The sequence below is a fragment of the Eptesicus fuscus genome, chromosome 13 (genome assembly GCF_027574615.1).
Source record: "Eptesicus fuscus isolate TK198812 chromosome 13, DD_ASM_mEF_20220401, whole genome shotgun sequence".
Classification (NCBI taxonomy): domain Eukaryota; kingdom Metazoa; phylum Chordata; class Mammalia; order Chiroptera; family Vespertilionidae; genus Eptesicus; species Eptesicus fuscus.
In genome coordinates, this window is record NC_072485.1 from 44,894,247 (window position 1) to 44,914,531 (window position 20,285).

General features: G+C 48.8%; 1 protein-coding gene across 1 annotated transcript in view; it reads left to right on the top strand.

Moving 5' to 3' along the window:
• The window catches only part of DNHD1 (dynein heavy chain domain 1), a 61,963-nt gene extending 43,961 nt beyond the window's left edge, over nt 1-18,002 (top strand). Inside the window, 19 exon segments of the mRNA XM_054725675.1 lie at nt 31-1,633; nt 1,824-2,032; nt 2,277-2,481; nt 2,557-2,659; nt 5,125-5,274; nt 5,514-5,696; nt 5,835-6,266; nt 6,481-6,976; nt 11,660-11,920; nt 12,161-12,313; nt 12,489-12,667; nt 12,798-13,762; nt 13,955-14,142; nt 14,346-14,462; nt 14,549-14,750; nt 16,001-16,092; nt 16,254-16,403; nt 16,618-17,435; nt 17,622-18,002. Of these exon segments, the coding sequence (XP_054581650.1) occupies nt 31-1,633; nt 1,824-2,032; nt 2,277-2,481; nt 2,557-2,659; nt 5,125-5,274; nt 5,514-5,696; nt 5,835-6,266; nt 6,481-6,976; nt 11,660-11,920; nt 12,161-12,313; nt 12,489-12,667; nt 12,798-13,762; nt 13,955-14,142; nt 14,346-14,462; nt 14,549-14,750; nt 16,001-16,092; nt 16,254-16,403; nt 16,618-17,435; nt 17,622-17,975 (6,860 nt within the window). The 3' untranslated portion in view covers nt 17,976-18,002.
• The last annotated feature ends 2,283 nt before the right edge of the window (nt 18,003-20,285 follow it).

Here is a 20,285-nt window from a genome sequence, read left to right on the forward strand (position 1 = left end):
GTCCTCACTGTTATTTTTAATGTCACACAGACCCAGAGAAGAGCTGTCAGCCAGTGTTGGAGACTCTACGCCAGGCCATGAATGGCACTGTGTGTGCCCACAGCACCTTGGAACTGCAGACACTACAGCCTATAGTCAACTTCCTTGCCACAGCTACAGTGCCAGGCTTCTGTGAGTGCCCACTGTGTCCCCGCCTCTTTCGACTGTTTACAGTGCTGGCCCTGGCCGACATGAACCAGGCCATGCTGCTGAGCAGGCACACACCTAACATCCAGGCCTGGCTTGAACGCTTCCCCTGTGTGGAGCGGGAGGGTGTTTTAGCAAGAGCCCTGATCTGTGCCTCCATGGAGGCCTGGGAGATTGTGGGCAGCTGTTTTTTGCCTTCACCCCTCCACCCACATTACCGCTTCTCCCTGCACTCTGTGAGCCAACTACTGGGAAGCCTGCAGCTGCTGCCAACCAGAACGGGCTCCCGAGGTTTTCTGGACTATCCCAACCACCAGGAGCACTTGCGCCGGGTGTCAGGCTTGCGTGGTACCCGCCTGATGACTATGATGGCCATGCGCAACATGGTGCGCCTTTGGTTGCATGAGGCACAGAGAACCTTCTGTGATCGGCTGGACAGCCCTAGGGAACGTGACTACTGTGCCAAGCTGCTCCTAGAAGTAGCTCAGAGTGTCTTCTGCTGTGGGCCAGTGCACCAAAGCCTGGACAAGGGCTCTGAAGAGGAGGAGGAGTTGAAAGAGGAGGAGGAGAAAGTACCTGAAGTAGAGTCTGAAGGGGAGTTGGCTCAGTGGGAGGACTTAAGCAATAGCAGCAGTGAGACAGAAGAGGAGGACACTTATGACCTTTGGGTCACCACAGGCCCACCCTCCAGCGATTCAGGTCGTGCATCATCCGTTGCCCCAGTAGAGAAGGAGAGCACAGAGAACATAAGTCAAAAGATAAATCAGGAGGAAGACACAAGGGCCTCCAGTTACAAACTTCCAATAAAGAGATTCAAGAATTGGTGGCAGAAGACATCCCAGTTGGACCTGGACTCACCCCTATTGCTACCAGTGTTACTACTCTGTCCCCAGGAAAAGCCTTCAGACCTGATCTTCAGTCAGGAGCTAACAGTGGATTCCAACTCTGAGAGCCCCAACATGTACCTGGAACGGCAGTGGGAGAGCCTGGAGGAGCAGCTGGCCACGTCAGCCGCTCAGCTAAAGCTGAGTCCCCACCTTGCCCAGTGCCACTCAATGGCCCAGCATGTGGCCCACCTGGTCCGGGTGCTGGCCAGGCCCCGGCAGCATGGCCTTCTGCTCTCAAAGGCTCTGGGCACTGGGCGCTGTACTGCCATCATTCTAGCAGCTAACATTTGTCAGGCCCGTATCTTCTATCTGCCATGTCAGTCAGAGAAGGCCATTCTCCAGTGTCTACGGGATGCCAGCTGTCATGCTGGCATGTTAGGTCAGCCAGTGGCCCTTCTGGTGCCCAGTGGTGTGGATCTTACCACTCTTCATCGTCTGCTGGCCTTGGCAAGCTCAGGCAGTTTCCCTGACCAGTACACAGAAGCACATCTGGAAAAAATTGAAGAACAACTCCTCAGAGATGTCAAGCAGACCATTAGGAAGGAAATGCTTTTGCAGAGGTGAGGTCAAGAGCCCCATTCTAGGGGCTGCTCTGCTCTTTCTCCATTCTGTCCAAAAGGCCAAAAAAGAAAAGTAGGGGTTGCTGTGAGGGCTCAGAAGGTCAGAGCTAAGGGTTCAGGATTGGGATTGGGGCATGCATGGGCAAATAGAGATAAAGAGGAGGATAGTATCTGAGCTCTTGGCCCACAGGTTCTACCAGCAAGTGTGCAGCCACCTGCACATGTTCATCCTGATCGGAGATGACCAGGCCCACAAACAACTGCCCTCCACCCTTTTCCGGAGACTCCTCCAACTGGCCATCACCAGCATTGACCACTATGAACCCTGGGACGAAGACTCCCTGATCAGTGTGGCTCAGCACCATCTGGACAGTGCTCAGAATCTACCGCTTGGTGATGGTGAGCACTTTCTACCTGTGCCTCATCTCAACCAGACTCTGTATAGGATTATTACTTAGCGCTCTCTCTCTCTCTCTCTCTCTCTCTGTCTCTCTCTCTCTCTCTCTCTCTCTCTCTCTCTCTCTCTCACCTAGTGAGTCCCCTTCACCTTTTCTGCCCTCTTTTCTGTGCCAGGAGAAGGTCCCATTCTTTTCCCATTCCTCTACAAGCTCACTAGCCCAGGCTAAAGTCATGCCTGTTGCAGATACCTTCAAGTACCCAGACCTCCAGGCCTCAATTCCCAGTGTGGCCAAAGCCATGGCTTTCATCCACCTTTCGGCTGCCAGCTACCATGGGCACCTGTGCCCTGAATTGCCACTCGTCACCCCCAAGACCTTCTTAGACTTCCTGGAGACCTTCTTGCTGCTGCAACAACAGATGATCCTACAGATGAAGAACAAGGCTCAGCGGTGAGCGGTCCCATTCCCTGCCCTGTACCTCCTTCTGCTCCCTCAGATACACTGACTGGGTCACTGTATCTCCAGGTTCAACAATGCCTTGGGGAATCTGACAAAAATATTTGAGCAACACAATATCCAAACCAACCAGGTCTCCATCTTGAAACAGGAGATGAAAGACTCCCACAAGGTAAGAGGAAGAAGACTATGGTCCAAAGCAGAAGCCCAAAAGGGGATTTTGGAGGAACCAACCAAACTGAACCTTAGTTCTTGACTCTGGAGAGTCCCCCTTCCCCCATGAGGTCTCTCTGATCCATGCTGATCCAAAACTCCCCGTAACACATCTGAGACCTGGCTGATTCTTCTAAACACCTGAAACCCAAGTGTAGCTTCTGGTTTCCCCTAGTAGCTTGACTGTGTGAAGTTCAGAATGCTCCCCAAGGTCTCTGTAGACTCTATCAGGAATGGGGCAGGGATTACAGTCTCATGGTCACCTCTCCCTCTGAGCCTCCTCTTTTCCTGAATGCTCTATCAGTGTCAGATCTCTTGCTCATTCACTCAACAGCCATGATAAGTGTGTGCTTCTCTCAATATTCCCCACCCCAGGAAATGGCACTATCATTCACTTAGTCATTTAAGCCAAATCCCGGAAGTTATTCTGGATAACTCTATCTATCTCTTTTCTCTCTCATATTCAGTTGGTTCATTTATTCATTACTGTACTCAACAAAAATTAATTGAAGTCCACATTTTTTTGCCCAGGCATTCATTAATATTTATGTCTATGTCTACATCAGTGGTCAGCAAACTGCAGCTCTGTTGACTAATTAGTTTGCCAACCACTGGTCTACATCTACATATTATATTTATATCTAGATGGATAGATAGATAGATGAATAGATAGATAGATAGATAATAGATAGATAGATAGATAGATAGATAGATAGATAGATAGATAGATAGATAGATAGATAGATAGATAGATAGAAAGAAAGAATCGTTGCCACAAGTTTCTGAGGTGGCTATTTCCCTCCCATGAGAAAGATGAGAAAACTGAAATCCAGGGAGCTTTAGAATGAATATTAAATGAGATCTTACATGTAAAGCATTTAAAAGTGCTGACACATAGTAAGAGTTTCAATAAATGTTAACTACTATTAATATTAGGTTAGAGTGCCTCCTCCTAATAAGAAAAATAAGGCACTGTCTTTGCTTTTATGGTGCCTAGTTTACTGGAAGATACAAATGAGTCCAAGCAATTAAAACAGTGTGTAATGACAGAGTAAGTCCAGGATACTCTGAAGTATCAAGAAAGACTTTCTAAAGAAAGCATAGTGCCACAGTAGGCACTCAAAAACATTCTTTAAATATGTAAACAAATGAATGAAGTACATCAAAGTTGATAGCTGAAGATTAAGTAAGATTTTGCATAAATGGGGGTGGAGAGGAAGAATGTCACAGGCCGAAGTAACAGCAAATGCAAAAGCCCAGAGGCAAAAGAATGTGTGCCACATTGGGGGAACTGAAAGTCAGGAATGGCCGGAGAGTAGAGTAATGGGAAAGGAAAAGGAGGTGAAGTTGGAATGATGAGTAGAGGCTTTCTGGTCATGGAGGCATTGTAAACCAAATAAAAGAATGGCAGGTGTGATAAGGGACATGATGATGACGATATTTGGTTTTTAGAAAACCAATCAGGCTCCAGCATGGAAAATGATTAGAGGAGTGGATTAAGAGTAGAAGCCAGTATAGCAGGTCAGAGTGAAGAGAGCATAGGCATAGGTGATGGGTATTGGGGATGGGAGTAGACATGAGAGACATTAGGAGGTATAATTGACAGGAAATGCGTTGGGTTTGAGGGGAAGAGAAGAGAAGGAGTCAGGATAGCAATTAGGTTTGGGAAACTTGGGTGTATTTTGCCACAATTCTAAGAAAAAGAACACATGAATAGATGAGTAAAATTGCAAGAGATCTGAGGAGGCCAATATATACATTTTTCGACATGTGGAGTCTGAGGGGCCTGTGAGACAATGAAGAGGAAGTTTCTACTAAGCAGATGGATACAAGGGTGAAGGGTTTGGGGGAAAATCTGGCTAGAGATAGAGACTTGGGAGTTATTAAAATGTAAATGGTAATAAAAGCCATGAGATTAGGGAGGGCACATTGAAATATGGGGTGAGGAGAGAAGGGGCCCTGAAAAAATTGCTGAGGAATATTTAAGGGGTGACAGAGGAGAAGACTGAGAAAGAGCAGCCACAGAAGTTGGAGAAAGCCAAAGGAGAACACGGTATCCTGAAACTCAGGGAGGAAAATGTTTCAAGAGGAAGGGAACTGTCTCTGTGACAAATGCCACTAATGGGTCTAGTAAGAGAAAAGGGTAGCATAATGGTGAAACATGTAGGCGTCGAATTCAGATTGCCTGGATCTGTATGGCAGGTCAGGAGAAGCAACCACCAACTTGGGGCTGCATCATCACTTACAGACCAGGAAGTGACAGCTCCAGAGCTCAGTCTACATCAGTGGCTTATTTGGAGTTCAACTTAGTCACTCTGACTATAAAGTGAAGAGTATGCTGGAGTTCCAAGCCCCTGGAGTCTTCCCTGGGGTATTTCCACCTGGTCTAGGGTCTGGAGTTGCAGCCTGGGTCTCTGTTCACAGAAACTCAGCATATTGCGTCAGCAACTAGAGCAAAGCAAGATCCTGCACAAGCGGCAACTAGCAGAGTGTCGGCAGCAGGAGATCCTCATTAGGAACCTGACCAAGCAGTGGGATGCCCTGCGGGCTCAGCATGAGGCTTTCCTGGAGCAGGTGGGCTCTTCCTGTCGCCTGCCCTGAACTGCTCTTCTCTTGGGAGAGGACAGCTCCCAATAGGATGCCCAGAGGAGAGGATGGGGTGATTTGTCATGGAGTCTCCTGGGGGAGGGGACAACAGTAATAAGATGGCTTGAGGAATGGACTCCTAAGAGGAGATGATCCCTCTTGACAATACCTTGAACAAAGAGGGCATTTTAAGAGCTCACTTCAAGAGTGAACTTGTCCTCATTTAGATGGGCAAGGCATTTCTTGGGCCCCTGAGCCAGCTGAAGGTGACTGATTTTGAGGAGATACGAAGCTATCGAGCACCACCAGAATCTGTGATCCAGGTGACCAATGCACTGTGTGACCTGTTCCACCGTGAAAGAGGCTGGGCCAGTGCCAAGCAGCTGTTATGCACCGAAGATTTTTATCAGGTAGGGAATGTGGGGCATAATGGATGAGGAGAGCCGAGACGTAAAAGGGACACTTGACAAGGTAAGAACGTTGGAGTAAGGTTCCGAGCATCTATGTCACCTCCCCGCCCCCATTCCTTTTAACATAAACTCTTCCAGGAGCTGGTGTTCTTCCCCAAGGAGAAGATGACGGACTCAGAGATAATAAACTTAAGCGTTGCTCTGAAGGCTCCAGGTATGAGTGACGCAGCTTTGCGGGCAGTAAGCACACCTGCAGCAAGCCTGGCAGCCTGGCTCTGGGCTGTTCTGCGCTACAGGCTGGCACAACACCGAGGACTGCCCACGGGCCTGCTGCTGCGGCAGATAGAGGCGACACTGGCTCGGGAGCAGGCCCAACTGGCCCACTACCAGTTCCAGGCTAAGGAGATCCTGGAGCGCAATTTGGCCCTATCTAAGCAGCTGGAAAATAGCCAGGTTTCCCACGGCCATCTGGTAGAGAGTCTCAGTTGGACTCAGACTGACCAGTATCACAAGTGGCCCATAAAGACTGCATTGCTCACGCCCATGTATTCCTGGACTGCAGAGCTCCAGGTAACCAGCCCCTCCCAGATTTCCCCCCAAAGTTCATTTCTGCACCACTGCCCGCATTCCTCCTCCTCTCAGTGCCCTCACTGCCTCCCTCTGTCCCTCTCTGCCTCCTTGCCATGCTTTCCTCCATACCCTGCCTTGCTCCCTCTCTGCTAGACCCTCTGCCTCTACCCTCCTCACTGGCCTGCACACCCTCTGGTCTTCCCTTCCACACTAGAAGTTGAAGAGGCAGTGTATGACTGTGTTTGGCGATGCCCTCCTGTGTTCAGCTGCCATCGTTTACCTGGGTCCCTTCCCACCATTACGGCGCCAGGAGCTACTGGCAAAGTGGCTGGCTCTGTGTAAGGGCTTTCAGGAGACTCTGGGCCCAGATGATGTGGCACAGGCCCTGAAGCAGAATCAGAAATCTGTCATCACGCCACCAAAAAAGCCCCTGCTCTCCACGTGCTCTCCCTTTAGCCTTCTGTCCTTACTGAGCTCTGAATCCGAACAGTTCCAGTGGGACCGAGACCTGAAGCCCCAGGCAAAGTCAGCTCGCCTGGCAGGCCTGCTTCTGCGAAGTTGCACCCACTACTTCAGTTGCCGTTGGCCTCTGGTGCTTGACCCCAACAAGCAGGCCCTCAGCTGGCTGAACCCACTGCCTCTGGAACATACTAGATGGATGGCCCCAGTTCCCACCAAGGACAGAGGTAAAGCCAGGGATAATAATCATAGTGTTTCTCAGGTGTCTGAACTGCCAGGCACCGGAGCCATAGTGATATTCCCTTTCATAATTACATTTTTGTGGCCAAGGAATCCCAGATTTCACCAGCCTATTAAACTGGGTCACATTTACATCTTTTGGCCCAAATGGCAATGATTCTGAATCTATGTGTCTGACCAGTCCATGATCTTCCACTTCCATGGTCTGCTTAGCACCACTGGCAACTTGGCTAACAACTCAGAGCTTTACAATCCAAATTTGTCCCTAGGTCCAGGAATTCTGGGGAAATATTTCTATTGGTTCTGCTTGGATCAGAGACCCATCTGGGTGGAGTATGAGAAGGGACATTTTCTAAGGGAAAGGAGGGAGGGAGGGTGTTTATTTCCCAGAAGAAAGGGTTAGGGATGAGAATAGCAGATACCTCTAATGGAAGGTATATGATAAAGGGGTGTGTAACATAGGCTCTATAATCAGACTATCTGGGTCAATCATTTGTCCCTTGCTAGCTGTTGACCTAAGGCAGTGGTTCTCAACCTTCCTAATGCCGCGACCCTTTAATACAGTTCCTCATGTTGTGGTGACCCCCAACCATAAAATTATTTTCGTTGCTACTTCATAACGGTAATTTTGCTACTGTTATGAATCGTAATGTAAATATCTGTGTTTTCCGTTGGTCTTAGGTGACCCCTGTGAAAGGGTTGTTCGACCCCCACAGGGGTCGCGACCCACAGGTTGAGAACCACTGACCTAAGGCAAGTTACTTAATCTCTCTAAGTCTGTTTATTTGGCAATAAATTGAGGGTCTTAGTTATACCCATCTCATAAAGTGTTGTGAGTATTAAGTATGGTGATTCACATAAAAGGGGTTCGCACAGTGCCCAATATACAGGGTGTCCCCACAAAATGTACATACACTTTAATAGTTATAGCTCAATTTTGAAAATGAAATTTATTTTAATAAACACTGCCTTTAGAATTATTCTAAGTGTGTGTATACATTAGTATACATTTTTTGGGGGGAACACTCTATATAATAAGTTCTCCAAAACATTAGTCTTTATTACTACTAATATATTACTGCTACCATTATTACAGTCCATCCCTTGGCTATTCAGCACTACTTTCCATTGTGCCCATGCACCATTATAAAACTGCCCATTATAGAACGATCACATGTGTAACTCTAATGAAGTCACCGCCTAACAGATACTCTTTTGCATACAATTCTGAGACCAGGAACTCTGAATGGTATTCATTGCTCTTGATTAGATCTGGATGTGGATCCTTGTGATTCCTTAACCTACAATAGATTATATGCCATCTCACCATACCAACATACCGGATATACAAAGTGAAGCAAAATTAAATCAAGATAACTGCTATAAACTTCCTGCTTAGAAACTGGGCAAGGGTAAGAAACACTCTATATTAGACTCTAGCTTGTACTGTATATCAGATAGAGAGATAGTAAGGCAAATAACTAGCATTATTTCACTGGCTATGGAATTCTTGGACAGCCAGGTCAGCTGCCCTGGGTTCTGATAACTAGTATAATTTTCTTTGCCCATTGCCCTCAGGGCTACCTATGAAAGGCAAGTTGAGTAAGAAGTCCCCTGTTTGTAGCAGGTCTGCCTTAAATGTATGGGAACTTAAGATTTGCCTTAAAATTAAGCAGACCCAGATAATTTGTTACCAGATGGGAGATTTTTCTGGCTAACCCCCTTAAATATCTCATCTTTTTACTACAGATTTCATTCATAAGGACTCTATTAGCTATTAGAGAATGCAAGAAACCTTGGTACATTCTCAGTCTTGAATTTAAACCATAAATTCTAGCTTCTGTCTCTTAACATTGATTCTGGGGGCTCCACCAATTTCACTAAGCCTTGGTGTAATTGTCATCCATCTAAATCTCGGCCTTGACCTCAGAGCTGTAAGTAAGAAAATAGTCTGAGTAGTGAGCTGAGGCTGGCTGGCCATGGAATTTAGCCCCTATTACTTTGGGCTGTATCCAAATCCAAAGGATTTATCTTTGTCGAGCAGGGAGTGCATAGAGAGAAGTACTTGGGATGGACCTAGAGAATCAGGAAGCCCATAATTTCCTATTCCATGCAACATGAGTTAGAGGATCATTTTTACAACTCAGCCAGAGGTATGACTATCTTATCATCTGTGGTCTGAAATGGCTTGATATGAGCAGAAAGGAATTTCCTTAAAGTTTCTCTCATCTAAGTAGAGAAGTAGCCAGCACACTCCAATATCTTCTAATAAATCCACTAAAGTTCAGTGAGCACATAGTCTAAGTCTCATGAGATAAGCCAGCCTCTTACCTACCACATAGCCCAGCCACCTTCCCAGTAGGAAAAAGAAAAACCCTCATCGCTTCCTCCAACTCCCATCTTGCTGTATCAGTTAGGAATGCTATCACTGCCAGTAACAAAAACCCAACTTACCATGGCTTAAACAAATAGGGATTTGTTTAGCTCACATTATAATAAGTATGAGATAAGTACAGGGCTTCTGTCTTGCCTTCAAGCACCCAAATTCTTCCATCTTTCTGCTCTATGGTCTTTAGCATGTTGGCTTATCACATTGTAGTGGATTGAATGGTGGACCCCCAAAATATATATCCACATCCTAACCCCTGGAACCTATGAAAGTGATCTTATTTGGAAAAAGAGCATTTGCAGATGTAATTAAGAACTTTGAAATGAAACCACTCTAGATTGAGTTGACCATATATGTAATGACGAGTATCCTTATAAGAGACAGAAGAGCCCGGCCGGCATGGCTCAGTGGCTAAGCGTTGACCTATGAACCAGGAGGTCATGGTTTGATTCCCAGTCAGGGCACATGCCTGGGTTTCGGGCTCCGTCCCCAGTGTGAGGCGTGCAGGAGGCAGCCAATGAATGATTCTCTCTCATCACTGTTGTTTCAATCTCTCCATAACTCTCCCTTCCTCTCTGAAATAAATAAAAAGTAAAATTTTAAAGAAAAAAAGAGACAGAAGAGAAGGCATAAGTACACAGAGGGAAAGCCATGTGAAGACAGAGACAAATAGTGGAGTTATGTAGGTACAAGCCAAGGAACTCCTGAAGCCACCGGAAGCTGGAGGAGGCAAGGAAGGAGTCTCCCTTAAAGCCTTCAGAGGGAGGGCAGTCTTGCCACTGCCTTGATTTTGGACTTCTGGTCCCAGAACTATGAGAGAATAAGTTTCTGTTGTTTTAAGCTACTGTATTTGTGGTAATCTGTTACCTAGTTGGCTGCTATCCCTCCAAGCATCATGTCAGAATCGCTGATAGTCAGGAAAACAAAAGATCTTTTAGAAGTCTGAATAGCCAGATGTGCTAGGCAGAATTTTGGCTCTCATGACCTTTGCCCCTCCCCTTGCCCCCGGTGTTACACTCATAAGTATGTTCCGTTACATGGCAAGAGAGACTTTGCAGATGTAAGTAAGGTTACTAGTCAATCAACCTTAGATAGAGATATTATCCTGGATTATCTCTCGGTTGCCTCAATGTAAACACCTGTGCCCTTCAAAGAAGAAAGGAGCAAAGAAGAGAAAGAAAGACTTGAAACACAAGAAGGATTCAATGAACCGTTGCTGGCTTGAAGGTGCGGTGGGCTACAGGGAAAGAGTGGGAAGGAAACCATAAGCCTGGAAGAGGCCCCAGGTCCTAGATGAGAACTCCAGTTAAATACCTTGATTTTAACCCAGTGTAACCCTGAGCATCCAGCCATGTTGTGCTGGGCTTCTAACCTACAGAACTGAGATAATAAACAGGTATTGTTTTTGTTTGTTTGGAGAGAGAGAAAGAAACATCAGTGTGAGAAAGAAACATCCATTGGTTACTGCCCATACACACCCTGACCAGGGATCAAACCTGCAATCCAAGTATGTACCCTGACCGGAAATTGATCCCACAACCTTTCAGTACATGGGACAATGCTTCCACCAACTGAGCCACACTGGCCAGGGCACAGGTGTCTTTTTAAGCTGCTAAGTTTGTGGTCATTTGTTAAGCAATAGAAAATAAATATACCCAACTGTAGACCCAGCAACCTCCAACTGCCCGCTTCTTAAATGTGTGATACTTTAAAAAAAAAATCTTAAGTTTCTTAATAGTTAAAAAATAAGTATTCTTCTTTTCCAGCCCCTGCAGTAGGAAAGGCAAAGGAAACGGGTTTGGGATGGCTGTTGGCTAGCCAAATGTCTGTGTCCACCACACTGCCCATGACTTGGCTAACTCCACAGTTAATGGCCTTTAACTTACAAGCACTGATTTCTGTATTAGTGATGACTCTTTTCGTTGTTACTCACAGATTAGCTTTGGCAAAAAGGGGAATGCACTGACTCTTCTACCCACAGAAAGGCAGAGATGGGTCTGACTGACCAGAATCCCTCCCTGGAATTTTAGAGTAACAATAACAATAGCTAATATTTACTGACTGCTTACCAGGTGCCAGCTAAGTGCTTTCTATGTGTTATTTCATGTCATCTTCACAGTAACCTTTTAGGGCTCCCTGATAGCAACCCCATTTTGCAGATAAGGAAACTGAGTCCCAAGGAACCTAAGTGACATCCCTCATGAGATGGAGCCCTTGGTGGACAGTGCTCCCTAGCAGGCTAATTCCTCCTCTGAGAAGAGCTCCTCTGCATCTTTCTGCACAGGGAAGGGCGACAGAAGTCAAGAAAAAGAGTATAAAGAGGATGCAGAGGAGGAAGATAACGATAGTGAAGAGAGTCCCAAGGCTAAAGAGCAGAAGGCAGAGGAAAAGGGAAAGGAGGAGGTGATAGACAAGGAAGAGAAGCAAGAGCAAGAGAACAAGGAGACAGAGAGGCAGGAGTCAAGGCCAGCCTCTGAGACCCAGTCTCCGCCCTTTCCCTACCTCAGTGTACTCTCAGGCTCTGACCCAGACCTGGGTCCTCAGCTCCTGGAGGCAGCTGCCAAAGGTAAGAACTGGTCCCTGCCCACCACGTCTCCCTTCTGTCCTCCCCCAACTCTGTGGACCCACAGGCTTCTCATAGCCCAGTCTGACCTCAGCTCCCACGTTCATCCTGGGCACTAACTCTGTTCAAGAGCCCTGAGGGAACCCTGGTCAGTCAGAGGGGAGCTCATCAGAGCCAGATTTTGCACATGGAGGGCCTACATGCTGGCATGGTAGGTAGAGAGTCCTTGCTTCCCCCTCACAGGCCTGCCTGTGCTACTGACCAATGTGGAGCTGGGACTAGGGTGCCAAGAACTGCCATGGCTACTGCAGCGGGAGCAGCTGAGCCCACCCCAGGTGCAGCCTGGCTTCTGTCTCTATCTGAGCACCACCCTCCCCCTTGGTGCCTTGAAAAAAGGTGAGGGCCAGTGGGTAAGTTGCTAGCACAGCTTTGTGGACATACTAGGCCCCCAGCTTCACTCAATCTGGCCCAGAACAGGCTCAGGACTACAGCAGGGAACCACACTCTCTGTGTACCCCATCCTCTGGCTCTGCCAAGGGGAAGGGTCAAGGGTCTCCCATATCACCCCAAGTGCTAGGTTGTGAACTGCTGAAAGTGCTGAATGTGCTGGATCTGGGTCTGAACATGGACATCCTAGAAGAACAGATGCTGCATGAAATCCTGCGCACGGAGTGTCCCAAGTTCGAGAGCCGCTGGCAGGACCTCCAGATGAGAGCCTTGGATACCCTCGAAGCTGTGGAGGCTGCTGAGGTGCTCAGGGGACCGCTATATGGGCTGGGATGAGCTTTGCAGGGGCCCAGGTATGGGGGTGGAGAAGAGTGGAGACCACAGGGGACTGTGGGGGAAAGGAACAAATCCATGCCACAATGACTGTGTGCAGGAGCGGCTCCTGATGAGGCTGCTGTCCAAGAACCCAGCTGATCAGCATCTAGCCAAGTTCCTGCGGGACATGGTAAGGAACCAGGCAGAACTATGTCAGCTGCTTGCCTACCGCGAGGAGCTAGAAGACCTGAGGCTGCAGGAGATGGTACAGTGGGTACCCTATCAGCATGTGGTCCAGCATGGGATAGCCATTATCAGGGCCCTTAGCCCACTGCAAGACCTGCTGCCACCTTTCCGTATGAGCCCAGAGAACTGGCTGGCAGCCACCAAGGGGGCTCTGAACAGCATGAAGCAGTGTGAGAATCATCCGGGGAAGGACTTAAACAGCCATCTGCTACAGCTGAAGACACAGCTGACCCGCCAGCTGCTGGGCAGCACCGTGGCTGCACTGGGCCTGACCCACATGCCCTTGATAGGTGCCTTGGGTGCCTTAGCTCTGCTGTGCGAGGCAAGGAAGGCACCACATCTGGAGAGGCTGGCACTCTGGCCTGGACTGGAAGCCTTTCCCAGCATAGGCTCTAGCAAGCCAGTCCCAGGTGTGGCTCGACCAGCCTGGCTAGGGCTGAGAGCCTGGCACGAATGTGGAATGTTAGAGCTGCTGCCCCCATTTTCAGGGCTGCGTGTATCCCTGGCAGGCCACTCCAGTGTTTGGCAGTCTTACCTGTCCCTGTCATCCACAGTGCTGGGGCCTACACCTGGGCCTGGGCCCAATCTACTCAGCCTCCTTCAGAAGCTGATCCTGTGGCGTGTGCTGAGACCTGAGTGCCTCGCAGGTGCACTGGCAGACTTCACCACCAGCCTCCTGGGCCGGCCCCTGGATGAGAACCTGAGTCCTTCCACCATACCCTTTGAACACAGTCAGGCCACTCAGCCCCTGCTGGTCTTGTTGCCACCACCTGGTCACCCCACAGCCACTTTGCATCCCCTGGCTGTCATCCAGAAACTGGCTGCCCAGCATGAGCAGGTTTGAACCAACCTCCCGGCCACAAAGCAACCAGGCTCCTATGGGCTAGGATGGGGGTGGGGTTTCCCAACATTCTCATGGATCTTTCTGGATTACTCAGAGACTTTTGGGGTCATTGTGGCATTACTCGGAGTCCCTTGGGGCACCCCAGTATCACCTTGAGTTGTTCTGACATCTCTCTGTGGTTCTCTGGGGCAGAAGCATCTGGAGGTGATAGCCTTGGGCTCTGAGGCCTGGAACCCAGTCTCCGTTGTGGTCAGCACTCTATGCCAAGCTATGCACAAAGGGCACTGGTTGGTGCTGGAGAACTGTCACCTGATGCCTCACTGGCCAAAAGAGCTGCTACAGCCCTTGCTTGGACTGCTGGATAGAGCCGAGGGTGGGTTTGTTGCTGAGAGATCATTCTTAGGACCCTTTCCTACACTTGGCCCTAAGCTTGAATTCTCAGGTCTCATGACCAATCCCTAGCTTCAAGCCTGTCCCCCGTTTCTGACTCCTGAACCCTTAGCCTCAAGTCCAATCTCTTAGACTTGTCTGACCCTCTACCCAGTGATTAATTTCAGTCCCATGTCTGACCCTTAGTAGTCTCAGACCTGGAGTTAGAACTGCTTTTAGCCCCATCTGCAAGTAGGAATATGGTCCACAAAGACTTCCGTCTCTGGCTTATTGTGTCTGCAGAGTCTATTGCTTCCTTACCAGGTGAGGAGCCCTGCCCCAAAGGCTCTCAGATGGAAGGGGGGAGGGCAATTGTGCTGTGCTGACTCGGCACTCTCCTTCCTCTCCAGCTGTGCTGACTCAGCACTGCATGCCTGTTTTCTGGGAGCAGTCCCTGGAACTGGGCCATGTCTTGCTTGACAATGTGGAGCTAGCCCAGCAAGAACTCTATGTGCAACCCCTTACCAGGACGATGCCTCTGCTCCTCTTACATGGCCTCCTGCTACACCGGCAGCTCTATGGAATGAAGCTGCAGGCACACAGGGGCCACTGGTGAGGACCCCACCCATTCTGCCCAGTCAGTCAGTCCCAAAGCTGCCGGTGTGTGTTTCTCAGCATCTAGAAGGGTTTCAGGAATCTGGAGAAGGGCTGCTATAAATTATTAAAGAGTCTAGAGACGAAACATAATTTTGGAAGGCATTTTGGGGGGCCAGAGAAGACTTAGCTAAAGAAACCAAGTCCAAGTCCTTCTGTCTCTCTGGACCCCTTGCTTTTTATTAACACAAATTGTCCTAAGGCAAAGTAGATATACAAATCAAAGGCAAGGTTTAGTATACAGAATCCATTGTCAGATTGGGGGAACTGCCTATGGCTGTTCAGGTGTTTGGCCAGTAGGAGGCAATAACGTGTAGATTAAAATGCCTTTGGCTGTCTGGCAGCAAGCAATCATCTATACAAATCTTTAGGTGTGGGGAAATGCCCTTAGCCACTTCCAGCGGGCAATCCTCAAGGTTCCATCAACCTTTTGATGAAACCTCTTGCATTTATGACATGCTGGAATTAGCTTCCAGCAGAAGCAAACATTGTTTTCCCACAGGCTGGATTCACCTCGGGAGCACCAAAGTGTGAGGGCAGGGGGAAGCCAAGGAAAGCTTCTCCAAGGACTTGGGGATCTCGCTTTGAATTGAGTCTTATAAGCAGAGGCAGATTAAGTGGAGATGGGGCTTTTCTGAGCAGAGGGAACTAAGCTCACAGGAGGGAGAAGACAACAGTGTGCCTACGGTGGACATGCTGGGGCTTGAGTGGGAGAGGTGAGGCTTGAGTAAAGGGTCTTTAAGACCATGGCAAGGGGACTGATTTTATACTGAGGACGGTAGGAAACCACTGAAGGGTTTTAAGTAGAATAAATACAATTCTACTTGTTTGTTGGAAAGATCACTCTGGCTTCATTGTAGGGATGGGCCAGACAGGACTGTGCTCGAGGCAAGCAGAATAGCTTTAGAAGGCTCTGGAAGTCTCAAGGAAAGAGATCATGGTGGTAGGACTAGGGTAGTCATAGCAGTGGTAGAGAGTGTGTATTTGGTGAGGAAGAGAAGTAGTCAAAGGATGGCTCCCAGATTTCTGCCTTGAACAATTGGGTGGTGGGTGTGGAGGGAAATGATTTCTATTGAAAGCAAGTTGTATTTGAGTTGCCAAGTGGCAATGACTAGTGAGCCCACATGAGTCAGGAGCTCAGGAGAGAGGAAAGATGTGAGTCCTCAGCATATAGTTTTGAAACCCTACTTCCTTCTCCCTTCCCCCAGGAATCAAGTGACTCTGACCCAGGTCCTTCAGATGCAAGACCAGCTGTGGGCCAGCCTTAGCAATCCCCATGCTGCCATGGAGGAGTTGGCTGGTGAGACCCTTCCTGTCTCCCGTGTAGTCATCTGCCCCCAGGACAGCTCTGGAAAGGGGTGGAGGTGGGAGTACTGAGACTGGCACATCATTTATAGCTTTGGTTTGGGAAGTGGTGGAAACTGGAGGGTCTGGAACTGAGGGCTCTACCCTCATCCTCAGCTTCGGTTTTCTATGGGGGTCCTGTGGGAGACAACAAGGACAGGGAGGCCCTGATTAGCCTCATACATGCCTGCCTGAGCCCCAGCAGGGGGAGTTGGGACCAACCACACACACCCCAGTATCTGCTGGCCACTCTGATACCCAGCCCAGGTAAGCTCTATCAGGTATCTGTGTTGGGGTGGGGAAAGGCAGTGTAGTGCCATCCTCCTGGGAATGTGAACAGCATGGCAACAAAGGAGTAGGAGGGGGCGGTATTCATATAGTTGTGGGGAGATGGCTGAACCTGTCAGAGGAAGGCTTACTCCCTTGGGTCTGGGGTGGGTTGAGTCCACCTTGTCTCTCACTCCTTACCTCCACCTCCAAGATCTAGAGGAGCTGGATGCTATGTCAGAATGCAAGGCCCAGATGCACCAACTGCCCACACCACCTGAACCCAGGACCTGTGGACTGAGTGCTGGACCCCAGGCCTGGCTGTTGCGACGCCAGAGTCGCGCTCTCCTGCGTGCCCTGCAACAGTGTTCACTCACTTGGGTGTCTGCGCCAGATGGCTCCAGACACACCGAGAGGCAAAGGCGGCTGCGACAGCGCCTGGTTCTAGCCAAGCAGACACTGGAGTCGCTGCAGGCTCTGCTGACCCAGACCACCCACCAAGAGTCTGGTGCCTCTGGTGCCAGGTGGTTGGAGACGGGGTCCAATGCGGGGCGGGCTGTGGAGGGCTTCCTTCAGATGGAAGTGCAGGAACTGAGCCAGCTGGTGAGCACGCTGCAGGAGGACCTCAATTGCCTGTTACAACAGCTGGAAGGAGCACCCCCATGCCTCTCCCAACGCTGTGTAGCGGTGGCCAACGCTCTGTGGACTGGCCGCCTACCCCTACCTTGGAAACGCCATGCGCCTGCCTGGTTGCAGCCGCCCTGGCACTGGCTGAGACAGCTGTCGCGCCGTGGGGAGCTGCTAGTTCGCTACCTGGGCATGGGCACTGCAGCACCAAAGCGCAGCTTTCACCTATCAGCCTTTCGCCACCCACACCGCCTGCTGCTGTCACTGCGCTGGGAGGCTGCCTTTGCTATGGTCCCCCTTGACCACCATGTGTCCGGCTTGAATGTGCCTGGTGCCGAAGGCCTCAGCTCTAGGCATTTTGCCCATAAACATCAGGAGCTGAACAGCAGCCCTTTGCACCTTCAGGTATCTTCCAGCAGCCCCTTCATTTCCAATTCCGCCCCCTCAACCTTCCTGATTACACTTGGAAGCTAACTTACTTTGCCTCTTGGTGATCCTGTCCCCTCAGTGGCCCCATCTGCTTCCCTCATCCCACTCTAGGAAAACCCCTTAGCTTCCTAGCCTGGCCTGACCAGCTTCTGGTGTCCCCAGGTGGTGAGCAGCCCAAAGCCCACGGTTCCAGAGACAGGAACCGTGCTGCTGATTGGGCTACAGCTCTGGAATGCCCAGTGGGATCCGCTAGCAGGAGCCTTAAAGGATGGTCCCACCAGCCAGCCCAGTCCTCTGCCTCCCGTCAGCGTGAGCACCCAGGCCCGGGACACCAATGACCTGCCACCCGCCGCCGGCCTGGCTGTATATTCCTGTCCTGTGTACATGGAAGGGCCCCTGGGCACTGCTAGGCTGAATAGCAAGAATATCCTGATGTACCTGCCCATGCCCACCAAGCTCAGCCCCGCCATCTGTGTTCAACGGAGAGTCCATGTGTGCAGCCCACCCTTATCCTGAGCCCTCAACCAAAATAAAGTTGAAGTAATTCAGTGAAAGAGTTCTGAGATTATAGAGTGTTTGTGTGTACATACTGAGGGCAAAGCAGTGTGCACAACAGAGGCGGGATGTACTCACACAGAAGGTAGAAGAAAGAGGGTGTGTGCCTGGCAACAGGGAGGGTAGTGTGGGGACTATAAAGAAAGGGGCCTGGGAAGTCCTTGCCCAGCTCTCTACTGTGGTCTCAGCACTTGTGCTAAATCCACAAAGGGTATTTTTAAAGGTATAACATTAGAACTCAAGATTATTTATTATGGCACTTAGTGGTATTATTGGGACAGACCCAATCCTGCCCTACCAGGCATCCCTTCCTCTACAATGGATTCTCTAAGTGAGCCATACACCCAAAAAACAAGCAAAATAAGATACAAGGTCCTATATCCGTTCAACAATTATTTGTTGAGTGCCCCTTTGAACCAGTTGCTCTTCTAGGCACTAATGAGGTTGTTCTAATAGAGACCGACAATGAAAGGCCAACATAGGCCGGCCTGTGTGGCTCAATGGTTGAACATCAACCCATGCACTAAGAGGTCACCAGTTCAATTCCCAGTCAGGTTGTGCCCAGTAGTAGGCAGCTGATAGATGTTACTTTCTCATCAATGTTTCTCTCCCTCTCTCTTTCTCTCTTTCTAAAAATCAATAAAAACATAAAAAAAAAAAAAGGCCAACATATAAATAAGTTGAATTTGATGACTTTTAAGTCCTATAAGGAAAATAAAGTAGGCTGATATGTTAGAGGGTGATTAGAGGGGAGCAGTTAATACAGTTTGGGTGGTATATTTGAAAGGAAGGAGTATTTTTGGTACAGTGCTCGGTAGGTACAAAGGTCGTTTTTTCTTTAAATGTCTTTTAAAAAAAATATTTTTATTGATTTCAGAGAGTAAGGGAAAGGGGGAGAGAGAGAGAGAAACATCAGTGATGAGAGAGAATCATCAATCGGCTGCCTCCTGCACACCCCACACTGGGGATCGAGCCCACAACGAGGGCATGTGTCCTGACCAGGAATTGAACTGCAACCTCCTGGTTCTTAGGTTGACACTCACTGAGCCACACTGGCTGGGCAGGTACAAAGGTCTTGAGGTAAAGCAAGCTTGGGGTGTTCAAGGACCAGAACGTGTAGCTGGAGCATGGTCAGTGAGGGTCAGTGTGAGTCAAGAGGATGGAAAGGTATGGAAAGAGGGGATCACACAGAGCTTTTTCATGGCAATAAACTTGTATTTTCTAAAAGCATAAGGAGAAATCTATTGGAGTATTAGGTGGGAGATGACATGATCTAATCTGAATTTTTCAAAGATGACCCTGGCTGTTCCATGGTGGGAGAAAATCCAGAGTAACAAGGAGGAAGATTTGTTTGGAGGCTATTGAAGTAATTCAAGTGAGGGATGATGGATTTTGGACAAGAGTCATAACAGTGGAGACGAAGAATGAATGTATTTAGGAAATATTCCGGAGGCAAAGCCAGCAGGACTTGCTGATGGGTTAGATGTGAAGCGCCAGGGAAGAGGACAAATCTGGGATGAGCCCTAGATTTTAGGTGTGAGCAACTGGGTGGATTGTGATGTTATTAACTGAGATGGGCAATCTGAGGGAGAAACAGGTTAGGAGTTAGGAATTGAGTTCTACTTTGATATTCTGAGTTATTAATAGTTGTGTGATTACATACTATCCCAGGGCAAACTTCTCAGGTAAAAATTGGGTTAGAGTATGGCAGAGCTAAAGGACTACATGGGTGTCCTCTCCTTGACCCTAGCACCAAAATTTACCAGGTACAACTCATCTCCCTCTGGCTAGGATAAGCTACATGGTAGGAGGAAATGAAATTCAAGAATGTAATGAGTGTCAGTGCACAACCTCTTTACAGTCACCCACTCACTAGTGACTGTGGTGCAACCGATGCCTTTGAACAAGAGACGAAACAGAGAGCAAAAGCCTCCACTTTCCTCAGAAGCCATTCCCTTTTCTTTCCTGCGGTCAACCAGAGGCATGGCTGTTCCTCCAGGAAAGAAGATTAGCAGAATATTGAAGAAGTCCTTTTGGATAAATGAACTCTACCCATGTTTACCATCACTACTATTTACCCTCCAGTGGGAGCAGGGCGTGATGAGGTACCTGTAAAACCATCTGAAATTGATTGGTACAGAATATTTTCTACAAATCCACACCATTTTCTGGACTGAAGTTCATTCTTGAATTATGCCCAACCCAGTTATTAAACCGAGTCAATTAGAGGTTATTAGTATAGTCCAAATACAATGACTACTGCGTAAACAT